The following is a 19,011-nucleotide window of genomic DNA, read 5'->3' on the forward strand; positions in this document are numbered from 1 at the left end:
AAAAGTATGAAGGGGTTGGGTTTTTCCAATGAGATGTATGGCGAAATGAATCTGTTTTCTGTAAAGCAGCATCTGCAGTAGCTTTTCCACAGCATAAATAAATTGTGTGAGGAAGTGAGGGAAGAGACATTTTCCAACTGCGCTGATACGTGTTTCTGGTCTAAACCAGGACTAAAAGAAGAATAGTTTTTCCATGACAGTTGCATTTGTGTTGATGTAATCAAGAACAGGATTTGGGCCTGGTACAGTTCTTGTGTTTGTTTTGTTTTTAACAGAATGCTCTCTCTTTTCTACATAATAACAGTGGTACGTGTACTGTCTACTTTTCATTTCAGGTGATGGAAAAATAAGAAACAAAATGAAAGCTTTCCAAAGTATCTGTCTGTTTAAGAGCCTGCATTTCAATTGCTATCACGGTCAACTTCACAGCCATCTTCTTGCTCCTGTCGTGAAGAAGATAGGTTATGTGGTGGGCCTGCACAACTCTGGATATTGGAGGCCAAACTCTTTATTGGACACGGCTAGATTCACTTTGTTTTTTAACAGTTGGCATAGGAAAAACCATCAGGCTTCTCGAGCGTTGTGGAAGCATGAGGCTGTGCAGAAGCATCTGGAGACTCTAAGCAAGGAATACCAGCAGGTTAGTCATCTGTTAAGTGCTGACTCACTAAATGACTTTGAGCAAAGAACCCTAAGGAGAAGATGTGCCGATCTGTCCCCTATTGCAGCTGCATTTCAAGAAATCAAAGAGGCTGAAAGGGAAGTTCAAGAGTTAGAAGCTATGTGCAGAGGTAAGGAGACCGCATCTACTTAACTTGTTTCAAAACAGTAGCTTTGCTTGTGATAAACTTAATTGTTCAGCCTTTGAGGAAAGCTTTTGAGTAAGTTAAGCCAGCCCTGGAACGCTCTCTGGTCCTGCCTCCTCCTGGGAGCTTGTGTGCTGCTAGGGCTTTCTGTATCCAGCTCCATCCTTCCATTTCTCATCTTACCTTAGTTTGAGGTCTTAATACAGTCAACTGGGGAGAGCAGGGATCATCTGGAATCTCAGGTCTATCCATCTAGCAGAAATAGTTTGGAAATGTTTGTTTTAAAGTTATTTGATAGAGCACTGTGAATTTCAGTGAGCGTAGTAAACTTGGTAGATAAAGACTTGTTTTAAATGGGGTTCCATCTAGCCACTTTGTTGGTACTCATTGAGAAACTTACATTAACTTTCATTAGACCCTGAATTGTTGTCTTCCAATTTAAGTGCTAAAAACTAATACTCCTTTGAAAATATTTGAGTAGTCCTTCAAGGAATAAAAGTTGATTGCTGTCTAAGAAGCTGCTGGTTTTCAGTACCCTGCTACAGTAGAAATTGGGGTAAAAAGAATTTAAAAAATATTATTGTTTTTGATATTGTTCAGGAATAAGTACACAGGGATTAAAAGAATTTACAAAATAAATAATACTGCAGCATTTTGAGAAAAAAAAAAGTTTGAAGTGTGAGGAGGAAAGAAAAAAAGTCATTCATTCTGCAACACCGATAGATGTTCCCAAGAGAGGGAAATGTTGGCCTGGAGAGAATGGGGCTTACATTAAATAATTAAACTCCTAGTACCTTAAAGGGGCCTACAGGAAAGCTGGGGAGGGGCCTTTCACCAGAGAGGGCAGTGACAGGACAAAGGGCAATGGTTTTAAGTTGAAAGAGGGGAGATCTAGGTTAGACACCAGCCATGAGGGTAGTAAGGCACTGAAATAGGTTGCCCAGGGAGGTTGTGGATGCCGCCTCCCCGGAGGTGTTTAAAGGCAGGTTGGATGGGGCTTTGTGCAGCCTTTGTGCAGTCTAATGTGAAGTGTCCCTGATCATGGCAGGGCTTTTGGAATCTTTAAGATCCTTTCCAGCCTTAAGCAGTCTGATTCTTTGAATCGTGGTGCTTTTCAGAGAGACAACAAAGAAGTGTTGACAAAACAGTAAAAGCCATATTTAAATAAAGCTGGTAAAAATGTAACTTGTTTAAAAAGGTAGAAAACATTTGTATTATTTAGTTTTAGAAATAAATAGATACTTGTGCTTTTGGAAGAAATGGTGGTTATAGAAAATGTATTAATCCCCAACCTTCTTAAGTTCCCTTCACCAGAGAAAGAGGAAAAGGAGTGATGGTGAAGACAGATGAAAATTTAACACTGAAAAATAAATATATATATATTTTTAAGAATTAGAAAGTATTAAGAAAATGCTGTAAAATTCATACTTGAGCTTGGAAAGGCTATTTTTGTATCCAAGTAAATATAATGAAGACATTTTCTAATTCTGTAAAATATGTGTTGAAATGAGTGAATTCTAGTTGAAAGAAGGGAAAAGAAAAGAACAAAAGAAAATTACAGCCAAGAAGTTAATTAATAGATCCCAATTATTCTATCTGTACTGTTTATCATGTGGCCAAGTTAAAACACATTTTCTTAATTTGATTGCTCTTTGTTTTCCACTTAGCTCCCTGACTGTAGTACCTGAATTCCTCACAAATGCTGTAGGATTTTGTATTTGCAGCATTCAGTGAAGCAGAAAATTATTATTTCCTGGTTTGCCACTGGTAATGTGCATCACGAGGTAGATTCTTAAAGGTCAGGTTTGCAGGGAGGTAGGAATGGGATGCAAATCCTTGAGCTTCAAGCTTGTTGGTCACTACCAGAACATTCTTTCACGTCTGCTGACAGTAGTTAATTTCATACTGTTTAACTTATCAATAATAATGCTTTTTGGATCAGCCAGAAGGCTTTGATGCAACCTTTCTGAGTTCCAGTGTCTGAGCACCCCTCGGCTGAAAATAGTTTTCCTAATATCTAATCAGAATTTGCTCTATTCCAGTTTACGTGTCCTTTTATCATGATATACAGAGTGTTTCTCCATCTTTTTGATGTCTTCCTGTTAGATAGTTGTACACAACAATAAAACCTCTCCCTCCCCTGCCTTTGCTTTTCTTAAGGCTGAACACAGTTTTCCCAGCCTCTTCTCATACATTCGTTGCTCCAACACGACCATCTTGGTAGTTCTCAACTAGATTAACTGCAGTATTTCTATGTCTTTCTTCACGTGCTGAAGAAAGTGGAAGGGTATCTCCTTAAGCAAAGCAGAGTCAAAATGAGGTCTTCCACATCCTGATTACTGTTTACCCACATTTCACTGATCTTCTGAATTACAGGAGACAGGTTAGAAACCTCATTACTAGCATTATACCATTATTTATAGTGGCCACCTTAATGAGTTGCCTACAAAATTTTTAATATATGGGTGTTCTGGGCAAGTCTAGAAACAAAGCATTTTGTTGCATGAGAAATGGTAATGAGGGAAACAGAGGCACTTCTTGTTTGCAGGCATGTTTTTGATGTATTTTGTCAAATCAGTTTATGGATTTACCCCTGGTCTGTCAATCTGTGTGACAGAACTATCAGTATAACTGAGAGTGGGTAACCGTCAGGTGGGACTGGCATCTACTTGATGCAGACTTTGAGCTATAAGGTAGAGATTGAGAGGTAAGATATTCACTACTCCTTCCAGCACACCTGAAAAATATCACTTGGTTAGCAATGTGCATCCTGACTCGGGCTGCTCTTATTTGATATTTCATCCTGACAGAATGGTCAGCTGGATTACAATTTGCTCTAAGGTAAGTGTGATTGGCTAACATCTCTTCCTGTTGTTGAAATTTAGAGCTAGACAGCAGAGATGAGAAACAACTTCTAGAGCTTGCCTTAGAAGAGAGGGAGACCCTGGATAAAAAAATCAATAAGTTGTGCAGAAAGGTGAGTCTGAGGTAAAATTATACGGCTTTGTAAATAAAGTTGTCAGAAAAATGTTCTTTTGTGATTTTACCATTAGATGTTGACAGTTGCATTTAATGAAACAGAAGTTCAGCTTCTCTATTCTCCCTGAAAAGAAGTGGCAACAATAATTATTAGTAAGCTTCTTACCAACAATTGTGTCTCAGAATCTTATTATTTTAGCTGTTTTTTGCTTGCTTGCTTGTCTGTCTGTAGATGCTGAAGTGGATTAAAAAAATGTTGAGTCTGTGCTATTGAGACCTGACATTACATCCTAATAACTGTTTGTGGCAGTGGAGCATGCATTCTTGAAAGGTTACTGATTGGAACTTGCAGTCTTTCATTTTTCCTTCAGCTGACAGCACTCCCTGAGTGAGGAAATTAATTATAAGCAGAGAGGCTGGACAGATTCAGTGGAGAGCTTTATGTTTGGGCTCATTTCTGTGTTCACACTGATAATGTGAAATGGGATTTTCTGAAAAATAAGATTAATATAAAGATAGGCTGAGTTATAGCTAATAACTTTGTATTCATAGGTAGGTGGGGTTGGAGTGGGTAACCTGATGCCTGATTCTGTGGGATCAAGTTTTCTGCTAGCTTTACTGTGGATGCACCAGCATGTCCCATTTCCACTCCAACTGCACTAAGTTGCAGTGGTTATTGTACAGTTTTTAGTCCTACTTACTAGTTTGCCAAAAGAAAACAGTGTTTGGGTGCACTCAAGCTGTGGCAGTTGTGAAGGCTGGCTTTAAATTTGATTAAGAAGAGATAAAGAGTCATGAAGGAGATAATGACCTTTTTTTTTTCTTCCCCCCCAGCTTTTCCAGCTTCTAGTGCCAAAGGAAAAATATGATAGAAGTCATGTCATATTGGAAGTGACAGCTGGCAGAACAACTGGAGGTCAGCAAAGTCCCCACAGTAAAGAGTACTTTAAACCTCTATCCAACTTTATTAAACCTCTTATGGGTTATTCTTAATGCCTTTTTATACTTTAATGATATAAAGTAATACTTTCAGAAGAAGAGTATCAATCAGTCTAATGGCCATGGTTAGAGTTGCAGATAAATCTAAAAACTGGTGGCTGCCACTTTGTGAACTGCTGTTTATGTTGTAGTGCCTTTATATTTTTAGGAGACATCTGCCAGCAGTTCACTAAAGAAATGTTTGAGATGTACCAGAACTATGCAGACTATAAGCGTTGGACCTTTGACATTGTGAACTATATGCCAGCTGAGATAGGTACAGTACTTCTTCAGACATTCCACCAGGAAAATGACATTCAAAGCAGTGTGGCTGTGCTATGTTGGTCACATATTACTTGTCTGTCTAGGTGGGTTGCATCATGCTGCTGCTCATATTTCAGGAGATGATGTCTACAGGCATCTGAAATATGAAGGAGGGACTCATCGAGTCCAGCGAATCCCTGAGACCGGCCTGTCATCAAGAATGCAGCGAATTCACACTGGAACAATGTCAGTTATTGTTCTCCCTCAGCCAGAGGAGGTAAACTAACTGTGAATAGGTAAACCAACAGTGAATCAGGGTAGTAAGGTGGTGTATCCTTGCTCACTCATTTTGGCTTTGGAGTAGGTGTTATTTAAAATCACATTGGTCTTACTGTTTAGGGATTTTATTGATACCCAAGTGCTTTGGGTGTGTCCCAGTAAGTGAACCACAAGTTGTCTGGCTCTGGAAGGCAGCAGTCCTTGGCTCTGTATGTTAGATGTTGAAACGGGATATCAGAAGCAACTTTGCAGAGATTTGCTGCTGCCTGAAACGGCATGTAAATCAGTGGTTGTTTCAATGAGTATTCTCGCCCCAACACTCACAGAGCTGCCTGCTATGAGTAAGCCCATTTTAAATTACTTAATGTATTAAGACAGGGAATATATCCAAGGAAATACTCAGTGTTGCATATTAATGTGATTCTGCAGGTCCTTTTGATATTTTTTTTGTTTCATTTAAATTAATGTTGTCCTCTGTTAAATCAAGGACAGTCTGCTTTGAATTTGAATGAGTGAGTGTGTTGGCTAGTCTTTCTGAGATCTCAGTGACATGGCAGTTCCCACTTAAACCAGCAGTTTATAAACAAAACCAGATCCTGTAGGCTTTTCCTACAAATTCTTCTGCTTCCTTGTCATGCTTTTCTTGCAACATTGATCAGATCTGAATGTTCTCTTCCCATCCACTGAGCTCAAACTGTGGTCCAGGTCATCATGGACTCATATTTCCAATGCTGCAATCCTTACTGGGATCTGGATACACCCAGTTTTTCCTCAGTTAGATGTTTTTAAGGCACTGTTGCAAGAATCATTCGGGCTTGACTCATGAACAAGATCCTTGCACTGATGTTTAGAAGTAGTTTTTTAGTATTTGCTTATTCCTTAGTCTCCCTGCCAAAGCCAGTGTTTTTACAAAACGTTGGTGACTTTGTTTTGTTTACACACACACATACCTTGTTTTGAAGGACCCAGAATAAGAGTTTGAAAAAATAAGTGAAATATTTAAAGCATCACTTGCTTTGCAGAAATATTAGACATGGCAGTTTTTTTTTCAAGTATAGTAATTATAGCTGCTACTCAGACACAATTGCAAAGCAGCAATTTTTTTAGTTTTTTTTCATTGTTTGGTTTGGGTTTTTTTTCCACTATCATTGAAAATACTTTTTTCTTGTAAAAATATTTTTAGAATGAGCAGAAAGTAGTGATTTTCTTTTATTCTAGGTTGATATTAAAGTGGATCCCAAAGAATTGCGTATAGATACATTCAGGGCCAAAGGAGCAGGAGGGCAACACGTTAACAAAACTGATAGTGCTGTGAGAGTGGTACACCTGCCCACAGGTAAGTCTGGCTGTATTTCATACTTCTAATCTGTATTCTGGAAAATAAGCTTGTGATCTTAGAGTGAGTTTGCAGGGTTGTTCCTTATATCAGAAAAAGGAAGCCCATGTTCTGCCCATCCTCTAGCAAGGCAGTGTGTGAGGAAAGGGGTATGGAGCAGTGGCACAGTGGTCAGCATGTTGCTGTTATGCCAGTTTTGTCTTCAGAGGGAGTGTTAAATGAATACACTGTCTTTGAAGGATGGAAGAACAAATGCAGGTTGACAGGGATGGGATGGAAGTAATTTGCTTTGTGCTCAGCAGCTTCAGCAATAATGGCCACTGGCAGTCAAGGGTGCCTATGGCCAAGCTGGAACCTGGGTAGCTACAAGACGGAGAAAAAAGGAGACTTGAAGGTTTTAATTCAGTACTAGATAATGCTATCAAATGTTGAATAGGAAGGAAAGTGTATACTGATGGGAAGGTGGTGTATAAACTGGACCACTCTTGTCTTTCTCAGGATTTGTTTTTGTTGAAATTCAGTGGGCTTCCGTCTGTCCAGAATGAATTTTCCCGTCTCCAAGAGCTTATCTAGACTAAGACTTTGCAAACTTGTGTTACACTGTTTTAAACATGCTTCTGTAGGCTGTGCTAATTACCTTCCAATATGTGGAATTGGACCGAACCGGTTTTCTGCAGGCAATGTTAGAAATGTTTTGTTTGCTTTATGAATTTTTAAAATGTTCCTGACTTTTCTGTAGTACTGAACAAAGCCCCTGGTGCAGCTGTGAAGAGTTTAGGAACATACTAATGGTTCTGGCCAGTGTGTTAAAATGACTTTTAATCCTACAGCTGAAAGTCCCTACAAGCCAGCAGTTTAGAAGGTTTCATTTGCCCAGTGTGTTAGAATTAATTTAGCTTGTTTGTTCTTTGTTATAATGGGCTTTTGATGTGATCTCTCTTGAATCCCCTCTGTAAAGGACTGGCAGTTGAGTGCCAGCAGGAGCGATCACAGCAGCTGAACAAGGAAATAGCTCTGCGGACACTGAGAGCTAAGCTGTACCAGCAGATCATTGAAAAACAGCTAAGTCAAGAGCAGAGTGCCAGAAGACTACAGGTGAGAGAATGGGATTGCTGAAATTTGGAGAGGATGGGATGCTCTAGATGTGCTGATGATCTTTTTGAGTGACAGTGACAGGGCAGTGTGTGTGTGTGACCAGGTGTGCTTACGAGGAGAATCTTGTATTTTGAAATGGTAAATGTTTTTTCACTTATCCATGTTCAACTCTAATGTAGACTTCTCAGGCAGTGAAAAAGACACATCAACTGTAGCTGGAAAGAAGAGACTCAAAAGACTGTAGCTGCAATTATCCAAAAGGCAACACACATCATAATGGGTTGAATCACCCTATTACAGCCAAAGTTACACATTTGAAACAGGAGTAAAAAGTTATTTTCCATGAAAACTGGGATCAGACCTTCTCAAAGATGTATTTTAACCTGTTTCTAAGCCAGAGTATTTGTAAGATCATACAGAGCTTTTGAAAGAAACAAGTATATAAACAGAATCTTGCAGTTAGGTAGCAGTTTATTTGGTGTGTTTTAGGTAAGCTTGTAAGGAAGAAACAGCTTCAATAAAAGAATTGCCTCAGGTTATGCTGCAAATTATGCTTTTCTTTTGAAATGTGCTCATTTTTTTTTCCCCATTCTTTGAGCATTTTCCTGCTTGTGGTGCAAACTTCAGCAGCGATCAAGAGGAATAAAATACTTCGTAATTACAGAATTATTCAGTACTCCAGAGTTTCCAGCTTAGCTATTTAATTTCAAGTTGCATTTAAATGTGTTGTTCCTGCAGATTATTAGCTCAGTCATTTTAAGTGGTGAGCCATTTATCTTTTTAAATTAATTTTAGCTTGACAGTCTTCAAAGCTGTATAGAGGTCTTCAATGTACATTTATATGAATAGTACAGAATACCAAGCAAAAAGTAAATTATCTTCCCTAATGTTTCAGAATTTATTCAGTAAATTCCTTGTTTTGAAGTACATATGTGAGCGCAGATGAATTTTTCAAAAAAGCTCATTGAAGCAGACACCCATTTCTCCAAGCAGTTTCTAGCATTACGTTATCTTTTTTTAATAAAACACTTAACCACACACAACGATGCTACCTTTGGTTTTAAAGCTTTTAGAATTGCTTGCACTCCTGCGCTTTACCACTAGAGGACTACACTTCGTAGTCTCAGTTTACTCCTCTTCGAGTGCTAATTTCTGACAGCCAAACCTTAGCGGAGCTGCGTTGCCGCAGGTTGACTGTCCTGCTTCTGGTTTTAATGCTCTCACCTTTCGTGGGAGCTGCAACCCCGGAAAAAAAGAAAACCACCCACGTTTGAACTGGGAACACCTTTAGACACATCTCATGGTTTACATGACTCTGGAGAGTTATGTAATTCTCCCAGCTGCAGAGCTGGAACAGAATTCTATTGGAGGATGTAAACACTTGGTCTGTGATACACAATCAGAAATAATGCAGTTTAGTAATGCTACAGTATTTATAAAAACAGTATGTACTAAGGAAGTGACTACTAGGTGTGTGGGTGAAACACGCTGGTCCATTTAAAGTTTATTCTGGGTATGCTGTTTCAGAGTAATATTTGATTTATTATTTTATTAATAGAATTTTGTTTTTTGGTACTTTACTGCAGTTGGGAACAAGAGCCCAGTCAGAGAGAATCCGAACTTACAACTTCACTCAGGACAGAGTCACTGACCACAGGATCTCATATGATGCTCGCAATATCAAGGTAATGGTTGCTCACCAGAGTCTTTGAAGTTAGATGGTTACCTAAGATGAAAAAATCAACTTAGTGTAAACAATTTAATATATATGAAAAAATGAGATAGCCAGTTGTGCTCTGACAGAATGTCATAGAGTGCTGAAACTTTCTTTTCTGTCTTGTTGTGAAGCAGTGTTAAAGGTGACTGGCACAAGATAATACAACTTGCTGACCCACTTCTCTCTTTTTCTCCTGCTGTAAGAGTGAAAAATGAGGAAGCATTTAGTTCCCATTAGTGAACTCCATGAGTCCCTTGGCCAAACTGGGCAAGTGAAATTTGAGATTCTTGAAGCACAGTACAGACAAAAGAAAAACCTGACAAGGCCTTTTTTTTTTTTTAAGTTAACCTAAGTCTTTCCTCCACCCTTTAATGCTAGAGTGAATCATAGAATCATAGAATGGTAAAGATTGGAAGGCACCTTAAAGATCATCAGGTTCCAGCCTCCCTGCTACCAGCAGGGATACCTCCCACTAGACCAGGCTGCACAAGCCTCATCCAACCTGGCCTTGAACACTTCCAGGGAGGGGGCAAGAAAGTGAAAAAAGTGAAAAAACTTTTCTTTATGTTTTCCTTGCATATAACAGTTAAAAAAAAAAGCTGAATATGAATGCTTTCATGTTAAGATGACCTGATATTTTATTTCTGAGTGAATGTCTACATATGGCTTGAATCTTAGTTATTTATTGTTTGGGTTTTTTGTTTGTTTGTTTGTTTTACAGGGAAATGGATTTTTTATCTATTAAATGTATGGAAAATGTTTTTATTTTGAGGAAAAAAATTAGGGTGACCTGTCAAAATTTTGGCTTAGGTATCCAGTTTACTTCAGGTGCTATTGCATGAGAAGCAACACTTTTTGAGCTGTATCCACAGATGTCCTAGGTAACCTCAGAGAACACAGTGCATGCTGAATACAGAATGGTACATATTTAATGGAGTGGGGAATAGGTCCACAAATACCATGATGGAGCAGAATGGGAAACAGTTCCCTGACTGTATAAAAATAACATTTCTTAGTACAGATTTTCAGTTACTTAAGGTTGGGCACTTGTTACTTTCCTTTAGTGAAGCTGGAACCGTGAACTGCCTAACAAAAGTCAGTTAAGGTTTGCTTGCAAAACAAACCAGTTCTTGGCATCTACAGCAGTATTTAAATTAGATCCTTCAATCCTTGATTGTTCTTGTTAGAGGATTTTCAGTGAAACGCATGGGTTACATGAAAGCATGGCAGGAAGGCACCAGTAGCTCCTGCTGCTGCTGCCAGAATCAATTTGCTTTTCCCAGGCAGGCAGCACCGTGCTGTGCTGCTTTCACACCAGGAGCTGCAGAGACAAGGGAGTGGATGCTCTGAGATAAGACTGCAGGCAAAGTTCATTCCAGGAGTTCCTCGTTTGAGTAGTCAGTGTTTCAGAAGAATTCTGATGGACAGTCAGTAATGCTTTTGTTGTTTTTTGTTTTTTTTTTCTTAGGAAATTCTAAGTGGGAAAGAAGCACTGGATAACTTGATCAACAGACTGCTGGAGTTTGCAGAGATAGAGGCTGTCACCGAATATCTAGGAAATTTGCAGACTTTGGAAGGAGGAGGCAGCTGAAAACACTGTGCAGAGTGAAAAGTAGAAATGTTGTGTTTAGTAGCAAAATGAAACAGATGCATTTGTTAGATGATAGATTAAAATCTATGTCTCTGTTTTTCAGTGTGTTATGCTACTCCTTTTTTTTTTATATTTCGGTGCAAATGAGTTGAATTTGTTACAGCAGCCCTAGCATGAAAGACCAAGCTTGGAATACTGTGGGCACATACCTCTTGTCCTGGCCCCATGGCTTTGTTAAACTGGTCCTTCTCTTTGCCATATTGCAGCTTGGAAGATACAGAATCATGGTGATGGAGAAGAAAGAAGTCATACATTGTGCAAGTTTTGTTTTGGGGGTGGGACATGTTCCTCTCCATGTGAAAGGACCTAAGCTCCCCAAACATAGTTTAGAATCTGACCTCATGAATACTTCTTAATTTTATCCATTGATTGGGTGATCTTCCTAAATTTAGTCCCTTAAAAACAAGTCTGTGTATGATGCTTTGTTTTTCTTAGAGTGAATATAACAAAGGCAAAGGGAGTGATCTCAGGCAGAGGGGCAGAGAGAAGCGTGTCAGCTTTTTGCAGCCATTCTTCCAGTTTAGGGACAGTCTGGACCACATGTGGTGGTGGAGTGTAAAAGCACATGTTCTAGTTTTAAATTAAGTTGGTGGGATTCTGGAAGGAGTTCAGCAGTGATAACAGGCAGCTCCCTCCTTGGCGGAGAAAACAGGTTCACGGTGTAGATGCATTTTAGTAAATCGGGAAGCTCTGGAATTCCATTTCTGTCTTGATGTCTTTGGGATTGTCTGAGGGCAATCCCTGTCTCTGAGGGCAATCCAGATACCTATACTGCACACTTGGCTTATTGGACTTGCACTGATGTTTTCACCAAAGCACGTGTTGTGCAGTGTGCTGACAGGCGTGTGTGCGTAGGCAGCCGATAGCAACACGCAGTAATTCTGGAGCACTCATGTTTCATGTCACAGAAAAATCTGCAAGTGCTCCCCTGAACTGGGTTGGTTTGCTGGATCGGATCGTGGTGTTTGTTCTCTTTTTATCCTGCTCTTCCCAGGTTGTGCTATAAAGCTGCTCTGCGTGATGGTTTGCATGTGAAGAATCAGTTCTTGGGATCATAGAATGGTTAAGGTTGAAAGGGACCTTAAAGATCATCAGGTTTAAACCTCCCTGCCATGAGCAGGGACACCTCACACTACAGCAGGCTGCACAAGCCTCATCCAACCTGGTCTTAAACACCACCAGGGAAGGAAGGGGCTTCCACAGCCTCCCTGGGCAGCCTATTCTGGTGCCTTACTAGGTAAAGAATTTCTTCCTGGTCTCTAACCTAAATCTTCCCCTCTTTCAGTTTAAAATATTACTCCTTGTCCTCTCTGGTGAAAAGCCCCTCCACAGTTCATTGTTGGGATCTAAATTATTCAGCTATATTAAGAAGGACAGAACTGAGGAAGAAAGCAGGAAAACCATACTCAGTTTCTCAGTTCCGGAGTTATTTTTGGGTTGTCTGACAATTTTTTACTTGCTTCCAACAGCTCAATTATAAAAGCTTTTAGTTTTGGTTTGCCTTTTTAATTTTTTAAATATATAGCTCTGTAAGTCAACCAGGAAACATTACCATGTGACTTAAGAGTCATTGGCACACTTGAACTCTGACTGCTTTAAATAAGGAGTTCAGAAAAAAGAGACCTCCAGGAAAATCTGCATCTCGGCTTATACTTGTGCAGTCCTGACAGACTGGCAGTAACTAATACAATCAGCTGTAACAGGGAAGTATCCAGTTAATGTGCTTATCCAATTACCCTGCTCACTTTTGTGATGCAAACCAATTTATTTTCTTAATTACATTATCTCGAACAATCTTAGAAACTTCTTACAAAGTATGCCTTTTAAATAATCAGATTGTACTTCTAGGCTTAGTTAATGCCTCTGAAGTTCTTTACTATGAAAAACAGTTTCAACACTTTTAAAAAATGAGCCTCACTTCTAGTACTGGAAGCGGGATGGTTGTGTGGTGACTGCAGAACCTTACGGGTATTGTTAGTGAAGTTACTGAGTTTTCTGTAGCCCTTCTTTGTTGTTGAGAGTTCTGTGTAGAGTCATGAGAAAGAGGAAAGCAGAAGGCAGTTCCCCTTGATTTTAGATGTCCCCAGCACAGGCATTGAAATTTAACAGCTAAATCCCTTCTCCCAGCCCGGTCCAGCACATTCTGAAGGATCTTTGCCTTACTAAGCTTATCCTGCAGTTGCTCATACCTGTATATGAAAGCAAGATACAGCTATGCTCACTTATCACAGAGAATCTGACACAGAGCAGACCCCCTTTCACCTGGAGGCCATTGCCTGCAACACTTCTACTAAAGCAGAAATACTTGCTTCTCCTCATTGACAAAGCATTATTTAAAGCTGCTTTCTCCTAACTGACAAGATATTATTTGGAACCATATTTTATTTTACATTCTTCTACCACAGTCCTTCTGTGGGAGGTTAAGAGCTGACAGACTGTGATGGGGTTTGGCTGTGTGCTTGTCCTCGAGGGAGGGATGTGGGGTATAGCAACACCATCTCTGAGGTATTTTCAGGATGGAGTACTTGGAAGATGAGCTTTTCAGGTCCCACAAGCACCCCGGATTTCAGCAGTGAAACCACTAGCAGGAAAAATTATGGTAACAAAGCCCAAGGGGGAAAAGGGAAGCAGCTCTTTGGAAGGTAGCAAAGCCCCTTAGAACAGCACAAGTATTTGTGGGAGAGCAGAGCAAGAACAGATTCATCTCGCAGGAACAGCCTCCCCTTGCAGCTACTTGCTTGTCAAACAGTGCTACAACAAGCAGAACTTAACACCACGGATCTGCCTGGCTTCCCCTCACCATCATCCATGTGCGTAACTGAGACCTTACACTTGATGTGATGTTGCAGCTGGTGCAAGGCACCAACTTCATCTCCCCTCACCTCCTGTTGACTGACATTCATTTCTCTGCTGAAGCCTCGAGCTGTAGCTTCTCACCCAGTAAAGGAAGCTAGACAAAAGCTTAGCCTGGATGTAGCTCTTGTTAAGAGAGTGTGAAGATGGATACTTATCCACTGCCTAAGAAGTGCAGCCCTAATACCTTACCTTGATTACTTCCATTTCATCATCAACAGAATACACAAGGGAATGTCTTGGAAATCCTGGAACTACAAAGGAATGTATTCACTTGAATCTGAAAACTGCTTGTTCTCATTTAGCTAAAAGAAAAAAAACAACCAAATGCTGTGAGCAAATAAGGAAACTTATTTCCTAGTCTGGCAGAACTGTTTGCCTGGATCATAACTTAATTTTTCTAGCTACTTAATATAGCTGAATATTTTTTCATTTTCTGTAGAAAAAAGTTGCCAGAAGATCATGTTGACAGAAAGATACTTTTTTTTTTTCAGTAAATGTTATTAAATAATTTACACGTATTCCCCACCTTTTAAAAAAGTGCATATCTCTCATTCTCAGGACATTACTCATCGTTCTTAAGACCAGCAAATATGAAGGCTACTGAATCACCATCTGTTACCATCAGAAAGTTTGTATACTCAGCTATATCCTCAATGTTACTAAATATTAACTACAACAAACTTTACCTGAACTGTCTTAAGAATTTTACTTCACCATTTTAACCTGGTTCATTTGTTACTAGTAACTGATGCACAGAATAAAACAAATTCCAGTATTGCTTTAATGCTCTACTCTGGGCACTATTCTGGTGACCACAAAATACGAGCATTTATTTTAAGAAGCATTTCCATATTTACATACCTGTTTTGATTTATATATGTCACAGACCCCATTTTTCACAGAACATGCACCCATAAATTTCAGGTTGTCTGAAACCCCTTGAATAGATGAACAACAGGAATACAGACTGGTCAAATTAAAGCTTTATTTGGTATTTTCATATGAACTCCACTTCAAGAGCCTGCAATATTGTGTAACTGCAACTGAAAAGCTGTTCAAGAGAAACCAGCCATTTAACTCTACAGACAATACTTATGAACTAGAACAAGTGCTTTTCAATCACCCCTCTGTTCTTCTTTGTATCTTCACTTAAGCAAGCTGTTAAAATCCACTCTCTTCATCCCAGGGTCTGTAGAACACTGCAGCTGTTTCTGCTTTTACAGGTAGAATCTAAGCCACATCAGCTGAGCTTCTCTGGGAATCCTCTTGGGCCAATTTAGCCTTTTTCAGGTTATTTGCAACACTTTTTGTTTGTACAGAAACTTACGTTCAAGCTTATATCCCAAAACATTTCACAAAGCTACATTTGTTAATCAATCACACAAAGGGTTAACATAATTTCTAAGTTAAATAATTCAGCAGGTAGAAGGTAAGAGGACCTAAGAGGTAGATACAAGAGATACTGCAGAGACAGGGCTGACAAACCAGCACCAAAGGGTTGCTGCAGCAGAGAGCAGGAGGCACACGGGACAGCTTTCATACCAGGAAGTGAAAGGGTTGAAGGGCTGCAAACCCTGTAGGAGGCATGGAATGAAATCTGTCTCAGGAAAACAAATTGTCATGAGAACCAAAAGAGCAAACGTAGTTGGTCCTGAAATAGCTTGCGTGGTGTTAGAAAATCAGCAAGGTTGTACTTTTTCAAGGCATGACACAGGCAGCAGAAGCGCTCGGCACAAGCTGGGATCTGGAGACACAGGGGCCTACGTGACAACGTCAAAGTTTCCAGAGATCTCGGCAGAGCAGGGGGGTAGGGTGAAGGTGGATGCTAGAAAGGCAGCACAGTGGTGATATGTAGATTTGCATATATAGGAATACTGGAGGAAGACAGTTTGAGGAAGAAAAGAACGAAAAAGAGGAGGCATAACTCAACAAGCAAACCAAAAGAAACCAAGCAGCATAGAGTAGTTTTTTACTCCATTTCTGAGATACCAAAATATGCACTGAAATAACATCCCTAAGGAGAAACGTCTTTATACATGCATAGGTTAGGAAGTTTAACTTAAATCCATGTCACGACCAGTCCTCCTACCTTCTAAATACAAATATTGGGATTGGATGATGCTACAGAAAATATTTTGTCTATGAAGGTCAAAGAAAATACTTTTATCCTACTGGGAAAGTCTGGATTTCAATCTACAGATTCCCAGGTGAAGGGTTAAAATTTGGCTTAGCCTAAACAGGAACAAGGATTATTCTACAAAGCAGGTCAAATTGAGCAGGTGGTGACTGCACAGCTCGTAGCATAACAAATGCCTATCACAGAAATTTTCTTTTTCAGTATATGCTGTATGTTTGCTTCTAACAGCATCACTGACTTCAGGCCAACCCTACTGTAAACCCACACCCCAAAGGCAAGTGTCCTGTACTGTTAAGCTTTCTGAACAGACAAGAGAGGTGACAGAAGAGGCAAAGAAACAAAAATAAAAAGCTCTGAATTTACTTGCTCAAAACCACACATAAGAAACAATGGTCAGAAATGGCAGTGACTTCCCCTTTCTCTCCAGCTCTTCTTCTCATATTGGTAATAATGTCTATGACAGTCTCTAAAGCCAAGCATCTAGTCCTCACTCAAGGAACTTGCAGTAAAAACAGGCAAGCAGATAAAAACATGCTGCATGATAGAAAATGGATTAGTCTGAGAAGACTCTTCTTTTGAAAACACTGTTCTTCTGAAACAGTAAAAAGAACATTCATTTGTCAAAAGCCAGTGCAGCCCAAGGGAGGATTAGTAGATGAGGAGCATAACTGTGGTAATACCTAGAGGAATCCTACAGCAAATTCCAAAGGCAGAAGATTTTGCAGGGTGATAGCACAGGAGGGAAAGAAAAAAGCAGAACAGATGTCCTGGAAAAGCAGTATCTGCCTTAAATCTCACACAAGACAGTATTTTTGTATAGAAAATACTTGGTTTAGATACACAATAAGGAAATTGAATGTCAGCATGGTGCAAAATTAAACAGTGGCTTTGGATGTATAAAATTTTGTTCAACTGGCCCTTACTATAATTTACACATGAGGACAAACAACTGGTCTCTCTTGAAAATGACTTTCAGAGGTAGTAGGGAGTGAAGAACTGTATTTCTTTCTGCAATTCAGGCTTTAGAAATTACATGAGCAAAATCAAGCATATGGTATTTAAATTAACTTTACTAGTAGTGAACAAAGAAAACATTTAATCTTTTTAACTAATATACATGTTTTGGTTCCTCTGTTAAAAACAGTACTTGACAAAGACCTTTGGTTCATATTACAACTAACAATAGCTCCTCAAGGAAACAAGTTTTGAACATTTTTATTTTCAAATGTTTTTAAACATCTGCTTGAGCAATTTAGTTATAAGTATGTTAAATCACAGCCTAGGACCACTTCAATGTCAGAAAACATTTTTAAGGAAAGATGCACTCACTAAAAGAGAAAAGATGTCTTCCTCAGAGGATATTAGAAGGGGAGCCTACAAAAAAAACCTATACTGCTGTATAAACTATACTCATAAACAGAAAAATTATTTTACAGGTATTATAAAGAAGTCAAGAAACTTCAGGCTTGGAATAACAGAAGCAGGATGAGTACTGCAGTACAAAACAAATTTGTAAGAAAAAAAAAATGCTTGAAAGGAAAGCATGGTCAGCTGTTAACTCAGCAGCTGGCAATGGCAAGGGAGCAAAAAGAGCTAGTTGTACTGGTAAATCACAGGGCACCCACGGCACACAGCATGATGCAGTCATGTGAAAGGCAGATGTGGTTTAGGGGAGTATCAGGAGTTCTGTCCAATATGCTAAGGAGGTATTAGTGACATCACGCGTGGCCTTAATCTTCCTCAAACACAGAGCCTAAGCAAACTCAGGCTGGAATGGATGAAGAGTGCTAGTGGAGCACTGATGGTCCTGTCACACAAGGATGCTTTATGTGATTCAGAAAAGACATGATGGATTCAAGAGGAAGAAAAGCTTCTTAGCTGAAGGGCAATACTCATGTTGTTTGGGAAGAAATGAGTATAAAATAGTTGCAAACGCACAAAGGCTTTGAGCTAGAGCAGACTCCTTGCTGCTGGAGTAATGTTCAGAGGAGAGTAAAAACAAAACCTGAAAAATACACTTTTTTTAAGAAACCCTAGGAAGGATATTTCTGTTCTAGCCTTGCATGTGAGGTCTTTCATGTAGCATATATGTTGTACATTCCTGCATCTATAACTGTGAGAGCATCCAGCATGCATCCTGCATCTCTAAATGACAATCCAGGGTTAGATACTGCAGGAAGCTTTCAAATTCCTCAAAACAAACACTGGAAGAAATACAACAACCCCGATGAAGATAAAGAAACGTGGGAATAAATACAATACTTAACTACTTTCTACACACAGAGAAAATGTTGCAGAATAGAAAAAAGGATGTGATAAACCAGATTCCCTGTCTTGCACTCCTTTCTCAGCTGATCTGACAGATTAATAGCCATTTTCTCAATGAGTCCAAGCTCAGCCGTTACCAAGTCTATTTTGCTGTAGTTGGACTTTGATAACTGTCTTCACTGCACCCTCTGTTTTTGACTGAGACTCTCCCTGTGAGCTTTGGAAACAGAGACATATTTTTGAATGGGTTTGTAATTTCAACCTTTATGGTCCACTGTTTGATACCAAGAGATGCAATGATCGTAGCTGTATTCTTACACAGCTAACAATAAATGCTGACCAGTTCCACCACCAAGTGAAGAAAACAAATCTACAATCCTTAAGAAAATGTCCAAGCCATTTTGGAGAGCACAGTCATCAGCTCTATTTATTTATATTTTGTTTTCCTCTCCTATGGTACTGAGAATGATTAAGCTTCAATATACTTAGCCCCCTCAGCGAAGACCACAACTATTCAACGCACTCCTCGTACCAACAGACAAAACCCACTGCCTCAAAAAGGGTGCTGTATGCTCTAGCAGGGCCAGGCCTTCAGAATATTTTTTTTCATTAAAGTATCAGAAAACTGTATTTTTACAGGGAAAG

General features: G+C 39.4%; 1 protein-coding gene across 1 annotated transcript; it reads left to right on the forward strand.

Moving 5' to 3' along the window:
- The first annotated feature begins 341 nt into the window (after nt 1–341).
- Nucleotides 342–11,045, forward strand: MTRF1 (mitochondrial translational release factor 1). Its single transcript, XM_010000874.1, has 9 exons — nt 342–791; nt 3,692–3,783; nt 4,620–4,701; nt 4,933–5,040; nt 5,132–5,304; nt 6,525–6,642; nt 7,601–7,737; nt 9,324–9,422; nt 10,923–11,045. The coding sequence occupies exons 1-9, from the start codon at nt 359–361 to the stop codon at nt 11,043–11,045; spliced, it is 1,365 nt and encodes a 454-aa protein (XP_009999176.1). The 5' UTR covers nt 342–358.
- The last annotated feature ends 7,966 nt before the right edge of the window (nt 11,046–19,011 follow it).

The sequence above is a fragment of the Chaetura pelagica genome, unplaced genomic scaffold (genome assembly GCF_000747805.2).
Source record: "Chaetura pelagica isolate M959 unplaced genomic scaffold, ChaPel_1.0 scaffold115, whole genome shotgun sequence".
Taxonomy (NCBI): Eukaryota; Metazoa; Chordata; class Aves; order Apodiformes; family Apodidae; genus Chaetura; species Chaetura pelagica.

Excerpts from the sequence above, each read along its gene's own strand:
- MTRF1 (XM_010000874.1), top strand. The coding sequence starts at position 359 with ATGAAAGCTTTCCAAAGTATCTGTCTGTTTAAGAGCCTGCATTTCAAT. Across the intron at positions 4,702-4,932 it reads AGCTGGCAGAACAACTGGAG|GAGACATCTGCCAGCAGTTC; the intron begins GTCAGCAAAGTC and ends TTATATTTTTAG. Across the intron at positions 6,643-7,600 it reads AGTGGTACACCTGCCCACAG|GACTGGCAGTTGAGTGCCAG; the intron begins GTAAGTCTGGCT and ends CCCTCTGTAAAG.